Here is a 15,733-nt window from a genome sequence, read left to right as displayed (position 1 = left end):
AAGAAGTTTTTTAATGATTGGATAAATGAAGTAGATACTTTTGAGAAGTTGAGTGACCGTATCATAACGGATCATATAAAACATAAAATGTCTCAAGAAGTAAAACGCAATTTTATTGAAGTTAGTCTAAGTTAGTTGATTTAGTTGAAAAACTAGATGATTATGGTACTTTGAAGTCAACTTTCAAGAGCAAATAACCAAGTAATGAAGGACCTTATGATGAAAAAAACTTCTTTAAAGCTGATCCCGTTTCTACAATCAACAAAAAGAAAATTGTTGAATTACACATAGGGAAATAAGTTAACCAAAATGTTTCAATTGTAAAAATTTTGTACACATTTCAATGGACTGTCTGCTGTTAAAACATTTGTAGCATGCCAAAAATGTAGTAAAACAATAAAGCTAAAAATTGTGCTACTAAAGCTGAAAGTAATCATTCAAATGATGAGAATTATACTGTTAAATAAGTTGGCAAAAATTCAGAAGAGAGGACTTCATATTTGAAGAAAGCGAAGCTCAATAATTCTGATGAAGTACAGGCTTTGGGAGTTCCTGTTGTCTCTTGAGGGTTTCAGTTGCTCTGAAATTTAAACTGAAACCAGAACATGCTGTCAGTGAATTATACGGTTTTGCAAACCAAACGGTTCTGTTGTTGATTTTCCCATCTTGGTGTGTTATACTTTATTGATTATAAATTTTGCTTCTTTGAGGTTCTACATAATATCATTTTTTTCAATTGTAAGGATTTTTTTGCTGCATATACTGAAATTGCATTGCAAATAGACGGAATTATTTTTGTTTTTTGTAGTTTTCTCTTTAAACATGTTGAGGACTTTTATGATTCACCAAAGAAGCAATTTTTATACCTTGGCAGTTCTGAAATGCAGAATTCAAGTTTAGGTGTAGTGCTGGCAAAGCTTTCAGACTGGTATTCTATGGTAGAGCTAAGAAACTGGTAAAAACAAGCTGCATTATTCTTTCTAAAATAAAAAGGTAATTTAATTAATCATTATGGCATTAAATTTTCCACTAAAGTGGAGACTGTTAAAAGAGAGAGAGAAAGAGTGAGGAAATAGATATTTTTGAGACCATTGTAAAACATTTCATAGGCATTTCTTTTATTTTTTTCATGTATTATTTCAGTATGGGTGATAGCAGAAATAAACTTAAAATCTAAAGATAAAACATTTAAATTCTTCATCAGCATTACTTTAAAAATATCATTAGCTGAAATTTGATTATTAAACGTCTGAATGTATTTTTAATGCAGTGGTGGTCTTGTAGTCGCCATCTCAGTAGAGAATTAGTATTTTTTGAGAACATTTATAAATATTAGTATTGAATATTAGCTCTTTAATCTCCACAGGAGGATCCTGGAATCACAGGTTACTATGTTAGAAAGTGTTTAATTGTTCTTATTTTTAAGTGATCTTAAACTGATGATAAAGCATGGAAATGTTGACCTTGTCAGATATGCTAAACTGGAAAAGCTGAAAATCCTCAGTATGCAAAATTTATAGTTAAGAGGAGTGCTTGCCAAAATATGCATATCAGTAACCAAATAAATTGGTGTAATTATTTTTTTTTTAATTTCAGATTTCTGGAACTTTTATATGAAATTGGTCATATTATCAATAATTAAATAAATTTTCTTCCCTCTCTACCTTTACAGATGGAACTGACAAAGAAAACAAAAAGCGCCGAAAGAAAAAGAAGAAGCATAAGCATAATTTCTCTAGTCACAAAAAAGATTCTTTTGCTGAATCAAGCATCATCCAGTGCATGCTGTCATCTCCTGCAGCTCTTTTACGATATTCCTTGTGGAACAAAAATTTGGTTCAAGCAGGGCAAGTCATCAAAGTAAACCTTACAAATAAATTTTCATATATTAAATTTTATTTTATTTAGTCCACTCTTTGTTTCGCTGCTTCTTTATTATTGTTATTATTTGAAATTTTTATTTAAATATTTCTGTATGGTTTATTGTAAAAGTAATCTGTAATCTTATTTGCATCTCAAAATTCTTGTGTATTTTATCTTCAGAAATAATGATTTACCTTCTAATTTAAATATATAGTAATAAATTGCATAATTCAGCTTCAATCAGCCCCTTAGGAGCTCACTTTTGTGAGTACGGGTGGGGCAATCCCGAGGTACTCTAGCCCTTTAGAGGTTCATGATCCTAGAGCCGCAGTGATCTATCTTCTTTTCCGTCTCCTCTCCTCTGAGCTGAAACTTTTTCTCCTCTTTTGAGGTTGGGCCTTGTCACAAAAAACTGGAACAGCTCTTGTCTCTTGTTTTCGAGTGCCGAGAAAACTGCCCATGTGTTTGCCGTGTGTGGAGACGTGTCATTGGAAAGGAGGGTCCTGGTAGTTGAGGGACGTTGTACTGTCCCCGACACACTGCTTTGGCCTCTGCTTCAGCTAAATGGGAGGCACCTAAGTCGTCCTCACAGGTGTTAATCGACTGGTCACTAGTCCTTAGTCAGTGGCTTGGGAATAAGCTCTCTCCTGCTTTCGGGAAAGCCAACTGTGGGACTTCAGTTTGCATATAGCTCTGGCTAGCCCTGACACAGGAATCTGTGTTCCCTTGTTGGACTCCGTGTTGGACGAGGCCAACAGACCAGAATCTTTTCTTTCTTCAATATGGCCAACTCTCACATTTGTCTAATTAAAGACTTCAAAGCCAGTCAAGTCACTCAAAGCGCTAGTTCTGAAAAATCTACTGTTAAAAAAGTATGCAGATAATGCTAATGCAAATAATCTTAATAATAGTCCCCATTTACTTGTTATCTCTAGTCCTTGTGGCAAAAGATGTCTCTTTTTGTGATAAATAAATACATTCATTCTTGTATTGGTGAACCCAGAAATACAAAGCGTCTCCGTTCTGGGGACTTCCTTGTTGATACAAATTCAGCCACCCAGTCTGCTTCTTTACTTCAAGTAACCAAACTTGAGCAAGTGAATGTCACTGTAACAGCACATAAGACATTGAATTATTGTCGCGGTGTAATCTCAGAAATCGACATTCTGTGTGTTCCTGAAGAAGAGATCACATCCGAGCTGTCTGTCCAAAATGTCTGTGGTGCTAAGCGGATCAAGATGCGTGAGGAAGGTCTATTGATCAATATGAAACACGTGATCCTGACCTTCAACTCGCCTGATCTGCCTAAGAATATTAAGGCAGGATACCTAAATTGTCCTGTAAGACTTTATATTCCGAACCCTATGCGATGCTTCCAATGCCAGCACTTTGGCTGTTCTAAGATGTCTTGTCTGTTGTGGCAGCCTCACATGTGCCCGATGCTCACAGATTGGTCACGATTGTGAAAATTGTACTTCTGCACCTTTATGTGTAACACCCAGCATTTCTCGCTTGTGCCCAAAATGGAAGTCAGAAAAAGAAGTGCAGACTGCAAAAGTTACTAGGAACATCACATATGCTGAAGCCAGAAGATTAGTCCAAAGCACACAGGTTCGACCAAATACATCTTACGCCAATGCTCTTAAAACATCTCGTAAAGTTGCCACCCAAACTTCAGTTGGAATGCAGACTCCACCAAACAAAACTCAACAGATTACAAGCAACAGGAAAAAAGAAAACCCAACCCATACAGTATTAAAAAAAAAAGAAACAGTAATTCAAAGCAAACCCAAAAATAACACTCAGAAAATAATAAATAACAATAGAAGCCCCAGCAATAGCTCTTTTGATGGGATGATTTCTGAATCTATGGATTCAGATAGTATGGAAGTAGAGGAGGGACTGGAAGTTCCTAAGCATCTGCTTCCACATGAAACTAAAAAGCAGCACCGAAAGCCACCTATTTCTAATCATTCCAGTGTCTAAGTAACATCCCTAATTTTTATCTGCTTTTTTGTGAAAAAAGTATGGCTTATGCATGAGAGAATGCTGTAATTGTTCTTTCAGTTATTTTTCATACTAAATATAATTTTATTTAGGTATTTGCTGCTTTAATTTTTATATGCTGTATAATGATGAAGATGCATTTGATAACGTTTCTTACCTTCTTAGAATTGGGCATTCATTTATTACCTTTTAGAAAAAAGTAGTATAGGAATTTACCCTTTTCCCTTTTATGGAGGGGGGAAGCAAAATAGAAGTTTTTATGTATATCTTTAGTTTTTCAAAATTTCATTTTTAGAATCAAAAAGCTGAGCATGGTAAAATATATAAAAAGAAGTTTTATAAGAATTTATAAATTGATATGTTTCTAAATAATTTTTTAATATAATTTGTATAAGCAAAATAGTATTTTTGTTGTCTTATAACAATTTATTCCTGTGCGTTTTAATTTATTTATAATTTAAGAGGCTTATGTTGTAAAATATTTTCCTAGCTGTTTCATCTACAAGCATCAAATGAAGCAAGAGAACTTACACTTGTGCATGAGTTGCAGAGGATATCAAAAAAGTTGTCTGAAAGTGAAAAAATAAAAACAAAATCCATTAAAAAAGAAACTGCATCTCCAAATGGGGAAAAATCACTTATGTCGAATATTTTAGCCATTGAAGATGCAGCTGCATCTGGATTACAATCATCAGAAATATGCTTAATTATCAATCAAGAACTTAGCAGTTTAAAAGTTCCTGAGATTATAGATGTTACTGGAGGTATTAGACATCCCGAACTTGTATTAGGTTCTGAAAATATTTATTCTGTTTTTTTAGCTGACTTAAGTTGTACTTTTGGAGCTTCAATAGAACTATCTTCTATTCTTTTAGATATGGCTAGTAGAAGCTGGAATAATTCAAGAAAAAATATTAATGAATTAGATGTTAAAGTTTTATCTAAAAAGAAAATGTCATTGATTAGAGGGAATTTCAAAACACTTCAGATGTTGACTTCATTAGTAAAAGAATTCAAAAGTGTAATTGAGGAACCTGATTTTAATGCTGATTTGTTTTCTATGTTTTGGCCTACAAATCTAAATTTAAAATCATTTTCACAGGCCTTATTTATTTTTGTTGGCAATTTAGACTGTCAGAGATTCCGAGAAGAAATTAACAACTGGAAACGAGCATCCATTTTGCTTGAAGAATTTTCAGCAATGATTGTAGAGGAAGAGTTGAGAGAGGAAAGTGGAACTTTACAAAAAGATATTACTCGGGAAAACAAACTGCATATGACATACAAAAAATTATCCAAAGTTCTTAGGGAGCTACGAGATTGGTCTTCAGAAACTATTCGACCACAGCCATTACGATATGATAACTATCTAAGTAATCTTTTAATTCATCTGCATCAAGTTACAACTGCTGTTTTGGATTGCAAGAAACAGAGTCTGGATGCTGGTAATTATCTCTAAAAATACTCTTATTTCTATCTTTTTTTTATAATAAATAAATATGAAAGAAGGTATGTCAAATTTAAAAATGTGCAAACTTCTTGAGAGGATCTGCATTTAATTTCAATTATAAATGCTTGACATATTCCAAGAGATAGAACCAGTACATTCTTTTGCTGTAAGATATTTTTTTTTCTTGGTTCACTTTTAATTTTAATTCATGTTAGTCCAAGGCAGAATTCTGTATATTTTTTAAGTAAAAAGTCTTAATTTTGGCATAATAAATGTTCCCCCCCCTTTTTTTGGTATTTGTGATGATAAGAAAAAAACATGAACTTATTTCTGTGAACCTAATTTTCAATTCTTAATATTTAATTGTATTGTCATTTGGAAAAATTAAAAGTCCACAAACTGGTATCAGGAGTTAGGTATACATATTAATTATTTCTTTGAGCAATTTCATTATTATGCTTTACTATTTGCAAAACAGTTTTATTGCCTATTGAGTAGTAAAAATATTTTAGAAATGATATTTTACAGTTAATTTGTAATTTTGATGACATATTTATGTGAACATACATTAATGCTATAAACTACAGAATATTGTATGAGTGTTGAAAATAATTGTTTTACTTATTTTTCTAAAGCTTTTTATCATTCAGATAGAATTTCTTTCCAAATTAATAAAAGACTGCTTCTTTATGAGTTTTTATTCAAAAGATGTTTGAAAAGTAGATTATTTTCTTCCTAATTCGTATGTGTCCTACTGAATTATTATCTAATTTTGCATTGGAAGAACGCTAATTTGTACTGTCTTTTAATCTCATTTAGGGCCTCTAGTTTACACATCAGATTTTTCCATTTTAAAAGAAAGCCCTGTTGAATTACTTAAAAAGATTATATTGCACAGTAATGTGACACCAGAAAAGTAAGCACACTATTTTTTAGTGCTCTAAGTAATTTATATTTTTATATTTTATATATGTTCTTAAAATTATGTATAATCGCAATACTTTTAACATTATATAAGATTTTAAAGGTTTATTAAATTATGTTTTGTGGTTTTTTTGAAGAAATTTATTCTGCCGTTAAAACAAACTGATTAATTTTTGTCATTTTAATAGGGCTTTGGGTAAGATTAAAAGTGTTAGTCAAATTTACAAACCTTTAAAAGTATGTGTAAAGAAAAAAACACCAGTAGATCAGGGAAGAAGGATTAAAATTAAAATTGAGTGAAAGTACTATTTTATACCATAAAGTTTTTATGACTTTTCTTAAAAAAATATTTTGCTAATATACCCTGCTTCCATAATTAATATGTATGAAATTTTGAATATATTTTATTAGATATATTCACATAATTTATTTATTTATCTTTTTGAAAATATGTTTGCTAATATCTGTGGCATGCTGCCACTAGAATTAATAGTATAAAACTGATGAGAAAATTCTTTTTTTAATAAGATTTTATTGTTGGTAATTATTTTGAATTGACTGTTTCATGTTTAGTTAGCAGACTGTTTCACTTAATGCAATTAATTAGTTCACCAGTTAATTTGTGCTAAGCAATGTTTTGAGTATTTTCTAGTGTTTCCTTGATAGTAGATTTTTTCCAGTATTTGAGGAAAAAATTTCGTTCTCTTTATTTATTGTTAAGGTTTGCGTGGCAATCTTTTGGTCATCAAGAGCACAAAATAAAATTTTAAATTCTTAGCAAGCACCACCCATTCAAGTTTTATAATCATTCGCCAAACTTCATATTATAAACTAGTTTTGTTTAAAAGATATAACTTTATTGAACTAAATAACAAACATTTATAATTTATACCTTTTAAATATTTTTTTTATGTATCAGTGTAGAATTTGTGTTTGTAATTTGTCTGTTAACTTATTATAATTGACAATATAATTTGAGTTGCATGCTCTTAAACAATTATCTAAATGTGAATCAGAAAGTTTTTAACATCAGATAAGTCATATTCGGAAACAATGTCTCACAATTAGGCGCTCGAGTAACAAGAATTAATCTTTACTGCACGTCCCTAAAATAGGATACTGATTTCTATTTACCAAGCTCCAAAATATTAAGTTTAATAAGATTTTAAAATAACATCATTTCACAAGCGTAGTATTTCTAATTTAAGTTTTCCATATTGTCAAGATGAAAATATTTAAAAATTGCTGTAGTCATGTTTTCTCCATTGGTAATATTAAAGGATTTTATAAAGAATTTTAAAATAGGCTCAAAATTTGCAAAGTCAACAAATCTAGAATCAAATTAAATTTACAATGGAGACGCTATTTGAAGATATAAGTCTGCATTAATATTATGCTTTTTCAGACTTACTGCCATTTTTTTTTGGGGGGAAGGAATTAAATTATTCTTAGATGAGACCTATTCAATTCTAACATTGACTTGAAGCTGTTGACAGAGCTGATCATATCAGCAATGTGATTATTGCTGACCTGTAATTTAAAATTTAGCTCATTAAGTTTCAATATTAAATCGGTCCACACACACACACACACACACACACACAAAAAAAAAAAAAAAAAAAAAAAAAAAAGCTGTTCATAATTTTTTTCTTGGAATGTTTTATTTGTGTTAATAAACTGATAAACTGATAAATCACTCAAGCATGTTTCCCTTGCTCAGCCAATGAACCTTGGTGTTCAAAAGAAGATCCATAAATTATGCATCTTTGTCATTTTCCAAAAGCAGTTTAAATAGTCTATATTACACACCACTTGTCTTCATTATTGAATTGATTATTTTAGTAACAACAATGATTTCATCTTTTATTTGATGATTTTTGCACAAAATGATTGCTGGTACACTACAAAGTCTGTAATCCGGACATCCATTATCCGGAATGATCTATAATCCAGACCTCAAAGCCACAAACTTTTTTTTTGTGTATGCTTTACGCATGCACGTTTACACACAAAAAAACGAAGCAACTTACATTGAGAGAAATGTTTAATAAAGTAAACAAATAAATATTTAGCTTTTTTTTTTGTGTAAATTTTGATACCCTTTAGATTATAATTGCTCTTTATTTCATAAATTATGGTTTCATATTTTTAATTGTATAATTTCTGCATGCCATCTTACCAGATTTAAATTGATGATCTATAATCCGGAATAATAAAGTCCCGACGAGTCCAGATTACGAATTTTGTACTGTATATAATGCAGTGATATGCAATAAATTTTGAAAAAAAAAAAAAAAAAAAAGGCTTGTTGGCATAATTCAATGAATCCAATATTCATCCCTGTCATGGTTTGCGCATTGTCAATTGTTTTATTGAAGGTAATTTCTCAGTTGGTATTTTAACGTTAATCAAAAATGTTTTTATTGCAGAAGATAAATGTTTTCCTTTAAATGGTAGGATTTTTAGATACTCTTCTCTTATGGTAAAATTGTCAAAGATTATCGTAACACTTATTGCCAGTTGGGCTGTGTTGCGATGTAATGTGAATGAGCTCGATACACGTCCTCGTTTTAAACACAAAACTTATGTTAAATAATTGCACAGTACAAGTATAAACAAGAAAATGACATATAAAACTTATAAACATGAGAACAGAACAAAAATAGTGAAAAATAGACAGCATTCCAGCTGCCTTGCGAATGTGTTCATTCGAGTCCGACTATTCAACTGAATTCAATGTTCTTTGGCATAGTTCCAAATGCGAAAGATTCAGGTTGAGTTGTTCTGTTCCGGTGCACCGGAACATACTCCCACCCTATCAGGCATTAGTCCTGATATATGGGCAAAGGTGCTAATTTATGAATGTTTCTTTTAAAAATAGAGTTTTTAGTTTTAACCGGGGCCACACCAACCAGTCCGTCTGCACCATGATGAAGTTCGACCACTTGTCCTAGTGGCCAAGAACCTGGAAGATGACCATCATCTAGTAACAGGACGATGTCTCCAATTTTCATATTCGGCCGAGTGTCCTTCCATTTCTTTCTGGTTTAGTAAGTAGAGTTTTACCGATTACTCTTTTACAGTGATATTTGGTTGATTTAATTGCGGCCTACCAAATTCCTCCAAAATGAGGAGATGCTGGAGGTATAAAGTGCCATTCTATTGAAGCTTGAGTTAAATGATGAGCAACGGCTTCGTTCTTAGGAAGTGAAGCCCACAATCGTTGTATTTCGCAGAGCTTTCGATTAGCCCCAACGAAGTTTGTTGCATTGTCGCTGTAAATGTGACTTGGAGCTCCTCGTCTAGCACTGAAGCGACGCAAAGCAGCTAAAAATGCATCAGCGGTTAAATCGCTCACTGCCTCGATCTGTAGTGCCTTACTAGTGAGACAAATAAATAGAGCAATATAACCCTTGGTTGATTTTGCGCCACGACCCTTATTGAATTTGATTGAAATAGGACCCGCATAGTCCACTCCGCAGTTGAAGAAAGGCCTCTCGAGTGTTACTCGATGCTTAGGTAGATCACCCATAAGCTGGGATGCGGTGGATGCTTTAAATTTGAAACATTTGATGCATTTGTGAACACATTTATTAATGAGTTTTTTTCCACCTATGATCCAATATGATTGTTTGATAATGTGGGACAGTAATGAAGCACCAGCATGTAAATAAGTCGCATGCTTTTCTTTTACGATGAGCTCACTTATCTTGTATTTAGCAGGTAGAATCACTGGGTGCTTTTGATTAAAAGACAATTCTGAATTTTGTAAACGCCCTCCCACCTATAAAAGACTGTTTTCATCTATAAATTGTTTTCATCTATAAATGGATGGAGGGAGTGTAGCTGACTTTTCTTAGGCAACGGTCTTTGATTTTTAATGCATTTCAGATCTTTATTAAAATAATCTTTCTAAACCCACCGAATTATGATTATTTCTGCATTTTTAGTTTCCGTGTAAGTGAGTGGAGAAAAGGAATCGGTTATAAGTGTTTGACATTTGCTATTGGTTTTGCACTTATTGATGAATCTTAAACAGTATGCTAAAATTCGTATAATCTTAGAAAATGATGAATATTTTTTAAATAAATCACTTGACATAGCACTATGAAATGAAAATATAGGATCGGATCTTTGTTCAGCTTTAATTAGATCCTTGATTTCTTTGGAAGTGGATTCCTCTTTTGGCAGCGAGACGAATCCAAAAAAAGCCAACTTGGGCCATTCCACCACAAGTTGCAATTAAGAAGACATTTGGGATCAATATCACGCGAAGCAATATCTGCTGGGTTCTCTTTGGAAGGGACATGCCTCCAGTATTTTGTTGGAAGTACTTCGATTATTTGAGGCATCCGGTTTGCAACAAAAGTCTTCCATTTACGGGGATGTGCCGAAAGCCAGGAAAGTATGACTTTGGAGTTGGTCCAAGTGTAAACATCAAACTTATATTTTTTGAGAGTGTTCATGACTGCACGATATAACTTTGAAAGCAAATGAGCACTGCATAATTCCAATTTAGGAATAGGTACGTGTTTGATAGGTGCTACTTTAGTTTTAGAAACTAAGAGAGAAACCTTTATTTCATTTCCGTGTATTTGTTTGCAATATATTGCAGCAGCATAAGCAAGTGTTGAAGCGTCGCAAAAGCCGTGCAATTCAAATGTGTCAGAGGAAATAAGCGTGACACCTCTAGGAACGGTAAAATGTTCAACTGCATTGAAAGATTTCTGAAATTTAAACAAATCTTCAGCAAGACTTTGTGGAATAGGAGAATCCCAGTCTCCTTTTGTAAGCCAGAGCTTCTGATAAAAAATTTTCAATACAACAGTACATGGTGAAATTAATCCTAATGGATTGAAAAAGCATGCCGATTGGGACAAAATGTGTCTTTTTGTCAGCAGTGAGGTGAGTGTAAGTGCAAGTTTGAAAATGAATGTGTCTGTTGAAGAGTTCTAAAATAATCCTAAGACTTTCATGCTTTCCTTATCATTAGGAATTATTTCTAAATTAGTGTCCATTGAACAATGTTCTTGAAATTCTGCAAGAAATGCATTTGAATTAGAATTTCACTTTCGTAGGTGGAAACCATGCATTTGCAAAATATTGGTAATTTCCTTACAAAGTGATATTGCATCATATCGGTACTTGAACCAGATAGCAAATCCTCCATGTATACATCGTGTAGTAAAGTATGAGAAACAGCAATATTTTGTGAATAATCTAGGGCAATTTGCTTAATGCACCTAGTGGCTAGGAAAGAAGCTGGAGCTAAACCATATGTTACGGTGTTCAACTTGTATGTGCATATTTCTTCGTTAGGATTTAACCTCCAAAGAATTTGTTGGTAGTTTCGATCCTCATCGGACACTAAAACTTGACGGTACATTTTCTCTATGTCTGCTGAAAATACTATTTCCGGAAATCGAAAATTAAGTAAAATTTCAAAAATGTCTCGTTGCAACTTAGGACCAACACCCAAGATTGAATTAAATGATTTACCGTTGGAAGTTTTACATGAAGCGTCGAAAACGACTCTAAATTTGGTAGTTGTACTAGACGGCTTGATCACTGCATGATAGGGAAGGAAATATTGCTCATTCTGAAATCTATTTAAACAGTTTTGTGTGACCAATTCCATATGACCTAAATTTTCATATTCATGCATAAAATCCTTGTATTGGGTTTCAAATTCCGAGTTTTCCTTAAATTAAGTTCCATAGCATATAATCGAGAAAGTGCAGCTGGTTTTGAAAAACCTAATTCAGATTTAGATTTTAAAACTGGCAACTTCACAACAAAACGACCATCTGAATTAATTGAGTAATTTTCCTGAAAATGCATTTCAGCAAATTGTTCTTCAGGTGAGAATACAGTGTCAGTTGAATTTGGCACTTCTTCTAACTCCCAAAACCTTTTCAATTCGCTATCAATATTTATCTCATAAATATGCAAGTTTGAAAGTGAATTTGATTTCGTTTGAGATTCCGGTAGTTTTCCGGATATGAGGAAACCAAATATTGAGTTTTGAGCAATTAAATCACTTTGGAAACAAGTTATTTGTTCAGGAAGTAAAATAGAAAACAAGTAGTCAGATCCTAGAATAATATCTATCTTATCCAGAATGTGAAAATATGGATCAGCTAACTTTACATTTTTCAAATGCAAAAAATCTTTCTCATTTATATTTTGGCTTGGAAGCACAGCAGTTAGTTTACCTAATACAAATGCCTTAATTGGCATTCTCACAGATGTATCATGGATTGACATCAACTTGATTTCAACGCAACCTTTTGTAACTGCGACTTCTGAGTCAGCTAAACCCTTGACAGGAAAACGCGCATTTTTTCTTTTAAATCCCAATAAATTAATACAAGATTCAGAAAATAATGTTGATTCGGAACCACTATCACAAAGCATTCTGGTATTACGTTTTTGACCCATCAAATCAATTACATTTACATACGCAGTTGGCAATAAGCCAAAAGTTGTTTGAATGCTATTATTTTGAATTACAGTTCCGTTTTTGTTTTCATTCGTAGACACAATGTCTGGTATTTCATTCGTGGTTGGATTCTTTCTTTGCTGTTCTGACTGAAAACTGCTTTCAAAAAGAGACGCAGATGTGGAATAACTTTTTAACTGATTTTCACACAGAGTACTATGATGCAATAACTGGCAATAATGACAACGATGTGGAGACATACATTCAGATTTTTTGTGCTGACTAGACAAACAATTTAAACAAAGATTATTTTTCCTATCAAATTGATTTCTTTCTTTGACATTAGTGCTTTAAATTTGGGGCATTTGAAAAGAAAATGATCTGATTTACACATAATACATTTGATACTTTTGTTCACAGAAAATCTTTTAACACTAGGTTGAGTTTTTTCCCTTTCTTTTTCGTGGAAAATTTCTAAAGAGGAACATCTATCATTTATAAATTAAATAAACATTTCAAAAGTAGGAAATTCTACTTTTGCTGAAAACTCAGACCATTGTTTACGTGTTTCGTTGTCAACCTTCTGTAATAAAATATAAATTAGCCAAACATCCCTTTCATTAGCTTTTGGATCAATAGATTTTAAACCTCTGATAATCTCATCAGATGTATCGGCAATTTTTCACAAATTAATTGCGTTTGCATTAATTACACCAGATTTATCCATGAAAGTTTTTATTAGTGATGTGACAATTTGTTTTTTCTTATCATACCTAGATAATAATTTTCCCCAGGCTTCCATATAACTATTTTCTGAAATGGGAATATGTTTAATAATAGAAGCTGGTTCATCTGTTAATAAACCCTTTAGATATTGAAATTTTTGAATGTTGCTTAAATTTTCATTGTTATGCACTAATGATACATATAAGTCCTTGAAAGACATCCAGTTTCTGTAATTACCATTGAAAGATTGCATATTTATTCTCGGTAATTTAAAATTATTAGCAGTAATTTCAGCACTATAAACTGGTATTTGACCGGAACAGGTTGAATCTGTTATATCTTTCAATTCATCCAATTGTAAATAAAAATAATAATAAAAAAAAAAAATGTGCATTTGTTCATATCTTTTATAAGTTGGGTTTCTAAGTGATGTCCAATTATTTTAATTCTCCTTGTACCAGCTCTAGCTGACAATTGCATGGATGTATGGTTGAAACAATTTTTTTTTTTTTTTAATTTTTAAAATCTGCAAACAGTACGTTCTGCAGATTTTGACATTGCTTCTTTTATTGTTGTTGCATCCATATGGCCTTTTTTTTCTTAGCAAGTATGTGTGAAACTTTAATCAATGTGATTATTGCTGCCTTTGATGTTTCCAACGGTTTGGTAAAGGTAGATTGTTGCTTCGAAATTGATGACTTTAATGATAAAATTTTATTTCTTTGAAGTTCAGAAAGTTCAGGATACTTCGAGTCAAACTTAGGATGCACCATTTTAAAATGTCACTCAAGGTTACTTTTCTTTGGAATTGCTACACTTTTGTTGCATAATAAGCATTTATATTTGTCTTTTTGATTTATGAATCAAAACTGGTGCTCCCACTCTTCATTAAAAGTATAAGTATGTACTCGCTTAGCTTTGTTCATTGTAGGTTGTTACAGTCAACAGTATGTAAGCAAATATCTGTAAGAAAACACCGTGGCTGATGAGAGAGTACGTAAAACGAATCTAACAAGAAAGCAATGATAGAGTACATACACACTACATACCTTGTAATTATTGATTTCACTGCCCGTCTAAAAGTCAGAAATTTGGAGTATGTTTACAAATTAATCAAAATTGTCATAGACAGATAGACAAAGTAGACAGACATTTTGTTTTTCACCGGTAAGTCTTTCTCTCTGCACTTACAGGTGATTGTATCAGAGAGGTTACAGTAAGTGCATCAACCACACTACACTGCAGCGTGCTGTTGGTTTGGTCTTGCTTGACAATGAAATGTTTCGAGCAGTGGCGATGCAATAAGGTGGCTGTTTGACACATAGATGTAATTTTGATATGTCTTATATAAAAATAAGCCAAAAACTGCACATAAAGCAGAATAATTTAGTGTGGCTGCATTTGGGATGTAGTGATGGGTGCCATGTTGCTGATTCCTGCTTTAACTAATGATACAGTCTTGAAATGAACAATGAAAGTGTGATAATAATGATAAACCATTGGTAGGCTTACTAGACATCCAGGATTAGTTTGAAAAAGTTTTTTGGATTTGTAATTATATCTGGAATTCTTGAATGAGTGTGATTATCTATCTGATTAATTTTTGCCACTAATTGCATAGATTGCAATAGAAGAATTTTTCCAATTAAGAACAACATTTCATCTCCAGAGAGAGACAGGTGTCAAAAGCAAAGGATTTGTTAAATTAATTCCAAAATTTCATATAAGAAATTACATAATACATAAATTTACATAATACATAAATTTCATATAAGAACATACAAAATCCAGCAGTTTTTAAGAAAAACATTATTTAATGAAAAATATGTAAGAAACAACTTATCCATATCTGTTTCAGAGCAGATATGTAGCAAAAGGTATGCAGCCTACTTTTTAATCTGGAATATTTTGTTCTCCTTGCTGTGTGTTTTCTTTTATTCCCTCATACCAACTTTTATATGTATTACAGGCTTATATAATGCATATGTAAATTGTAATTTTTTATTAAGTGTCTAGAATATTAATTATTAGGTGCCTTTTATAAAGTGTCCAGAAGAAAATTTTCAAGAAGCAAAGGGTAGATATACATTATGTACATCAATACAGAAGCATATTTTTTACTCATTTTGGGGGGGGCAGTGATGCTTTCCCATTTGAATGTCCATGGTTGTGTATTCTCATTCCTAAAATATAGCAATTTTAGTTGAAAAAGTTGTGTTTGAAGGGGGGAATACTTTTTCATCAAAAGCAGCAAGCCTCTGGGAGCGACTGAGAACATAGTCCTATTAAAAATTAAAAAGCTCTCAAAAGAGTTTGGCTCA

At 32.3% G+C, this 15,733-nt stretch overlaps 1 protein-coding gene across 3 annotated transcripts in view; it reads left to right on the top strand.

Annotated features, from left to right (window-relative positions):
* Sptz (zinc finger FYVE-type containing 26 spastizin) overlaps positions 1-15,733 on the top strand; it is a 196,858-nt gene that overhangs the window by 39,040 nt on the left and 142,085 nt on the right. For all 3 annotated transcript variants that reach the window (XM_085823186.1, XM_085823187.1, XM_085823185.1), the window contains exons 10-12: positions 1,673-1,860; positions 4,361-5,315; positions 6,140-6,236. In XM_085823186.1, coding sequence (XP_085679312.1) covers positions 1,673-1,860; positions 4,361-5,315; positions 6,140-6,236 — 1,240 coding nt within the window. The remainder of the gene's footprint in view (positions 1-1,672; positions 1,861-4,360; positions 5,316-6,139; positions 6,237-15,733) is intronic.

The sequence above is a fragment of the Stegodyphus dumicola genome, chromosome 9, assembly GCF_044657685.1.
Source record: "Stegodyphus dumicola isolate Sdum_Otavi_A_Nest chromosome 9, ASM4465768v1".
Taxonomy (NCBI): Eukaryota; Metazoa; Arthropoda; class Arachnida; order Araneae; family Eresidae; genus Stegodyphus; species Stegodyphus dumicola.
Note: the sequence above shows the minus strand (reverse complement) of the source record. Positions and strands in the feature narration are given on the sequence as shown.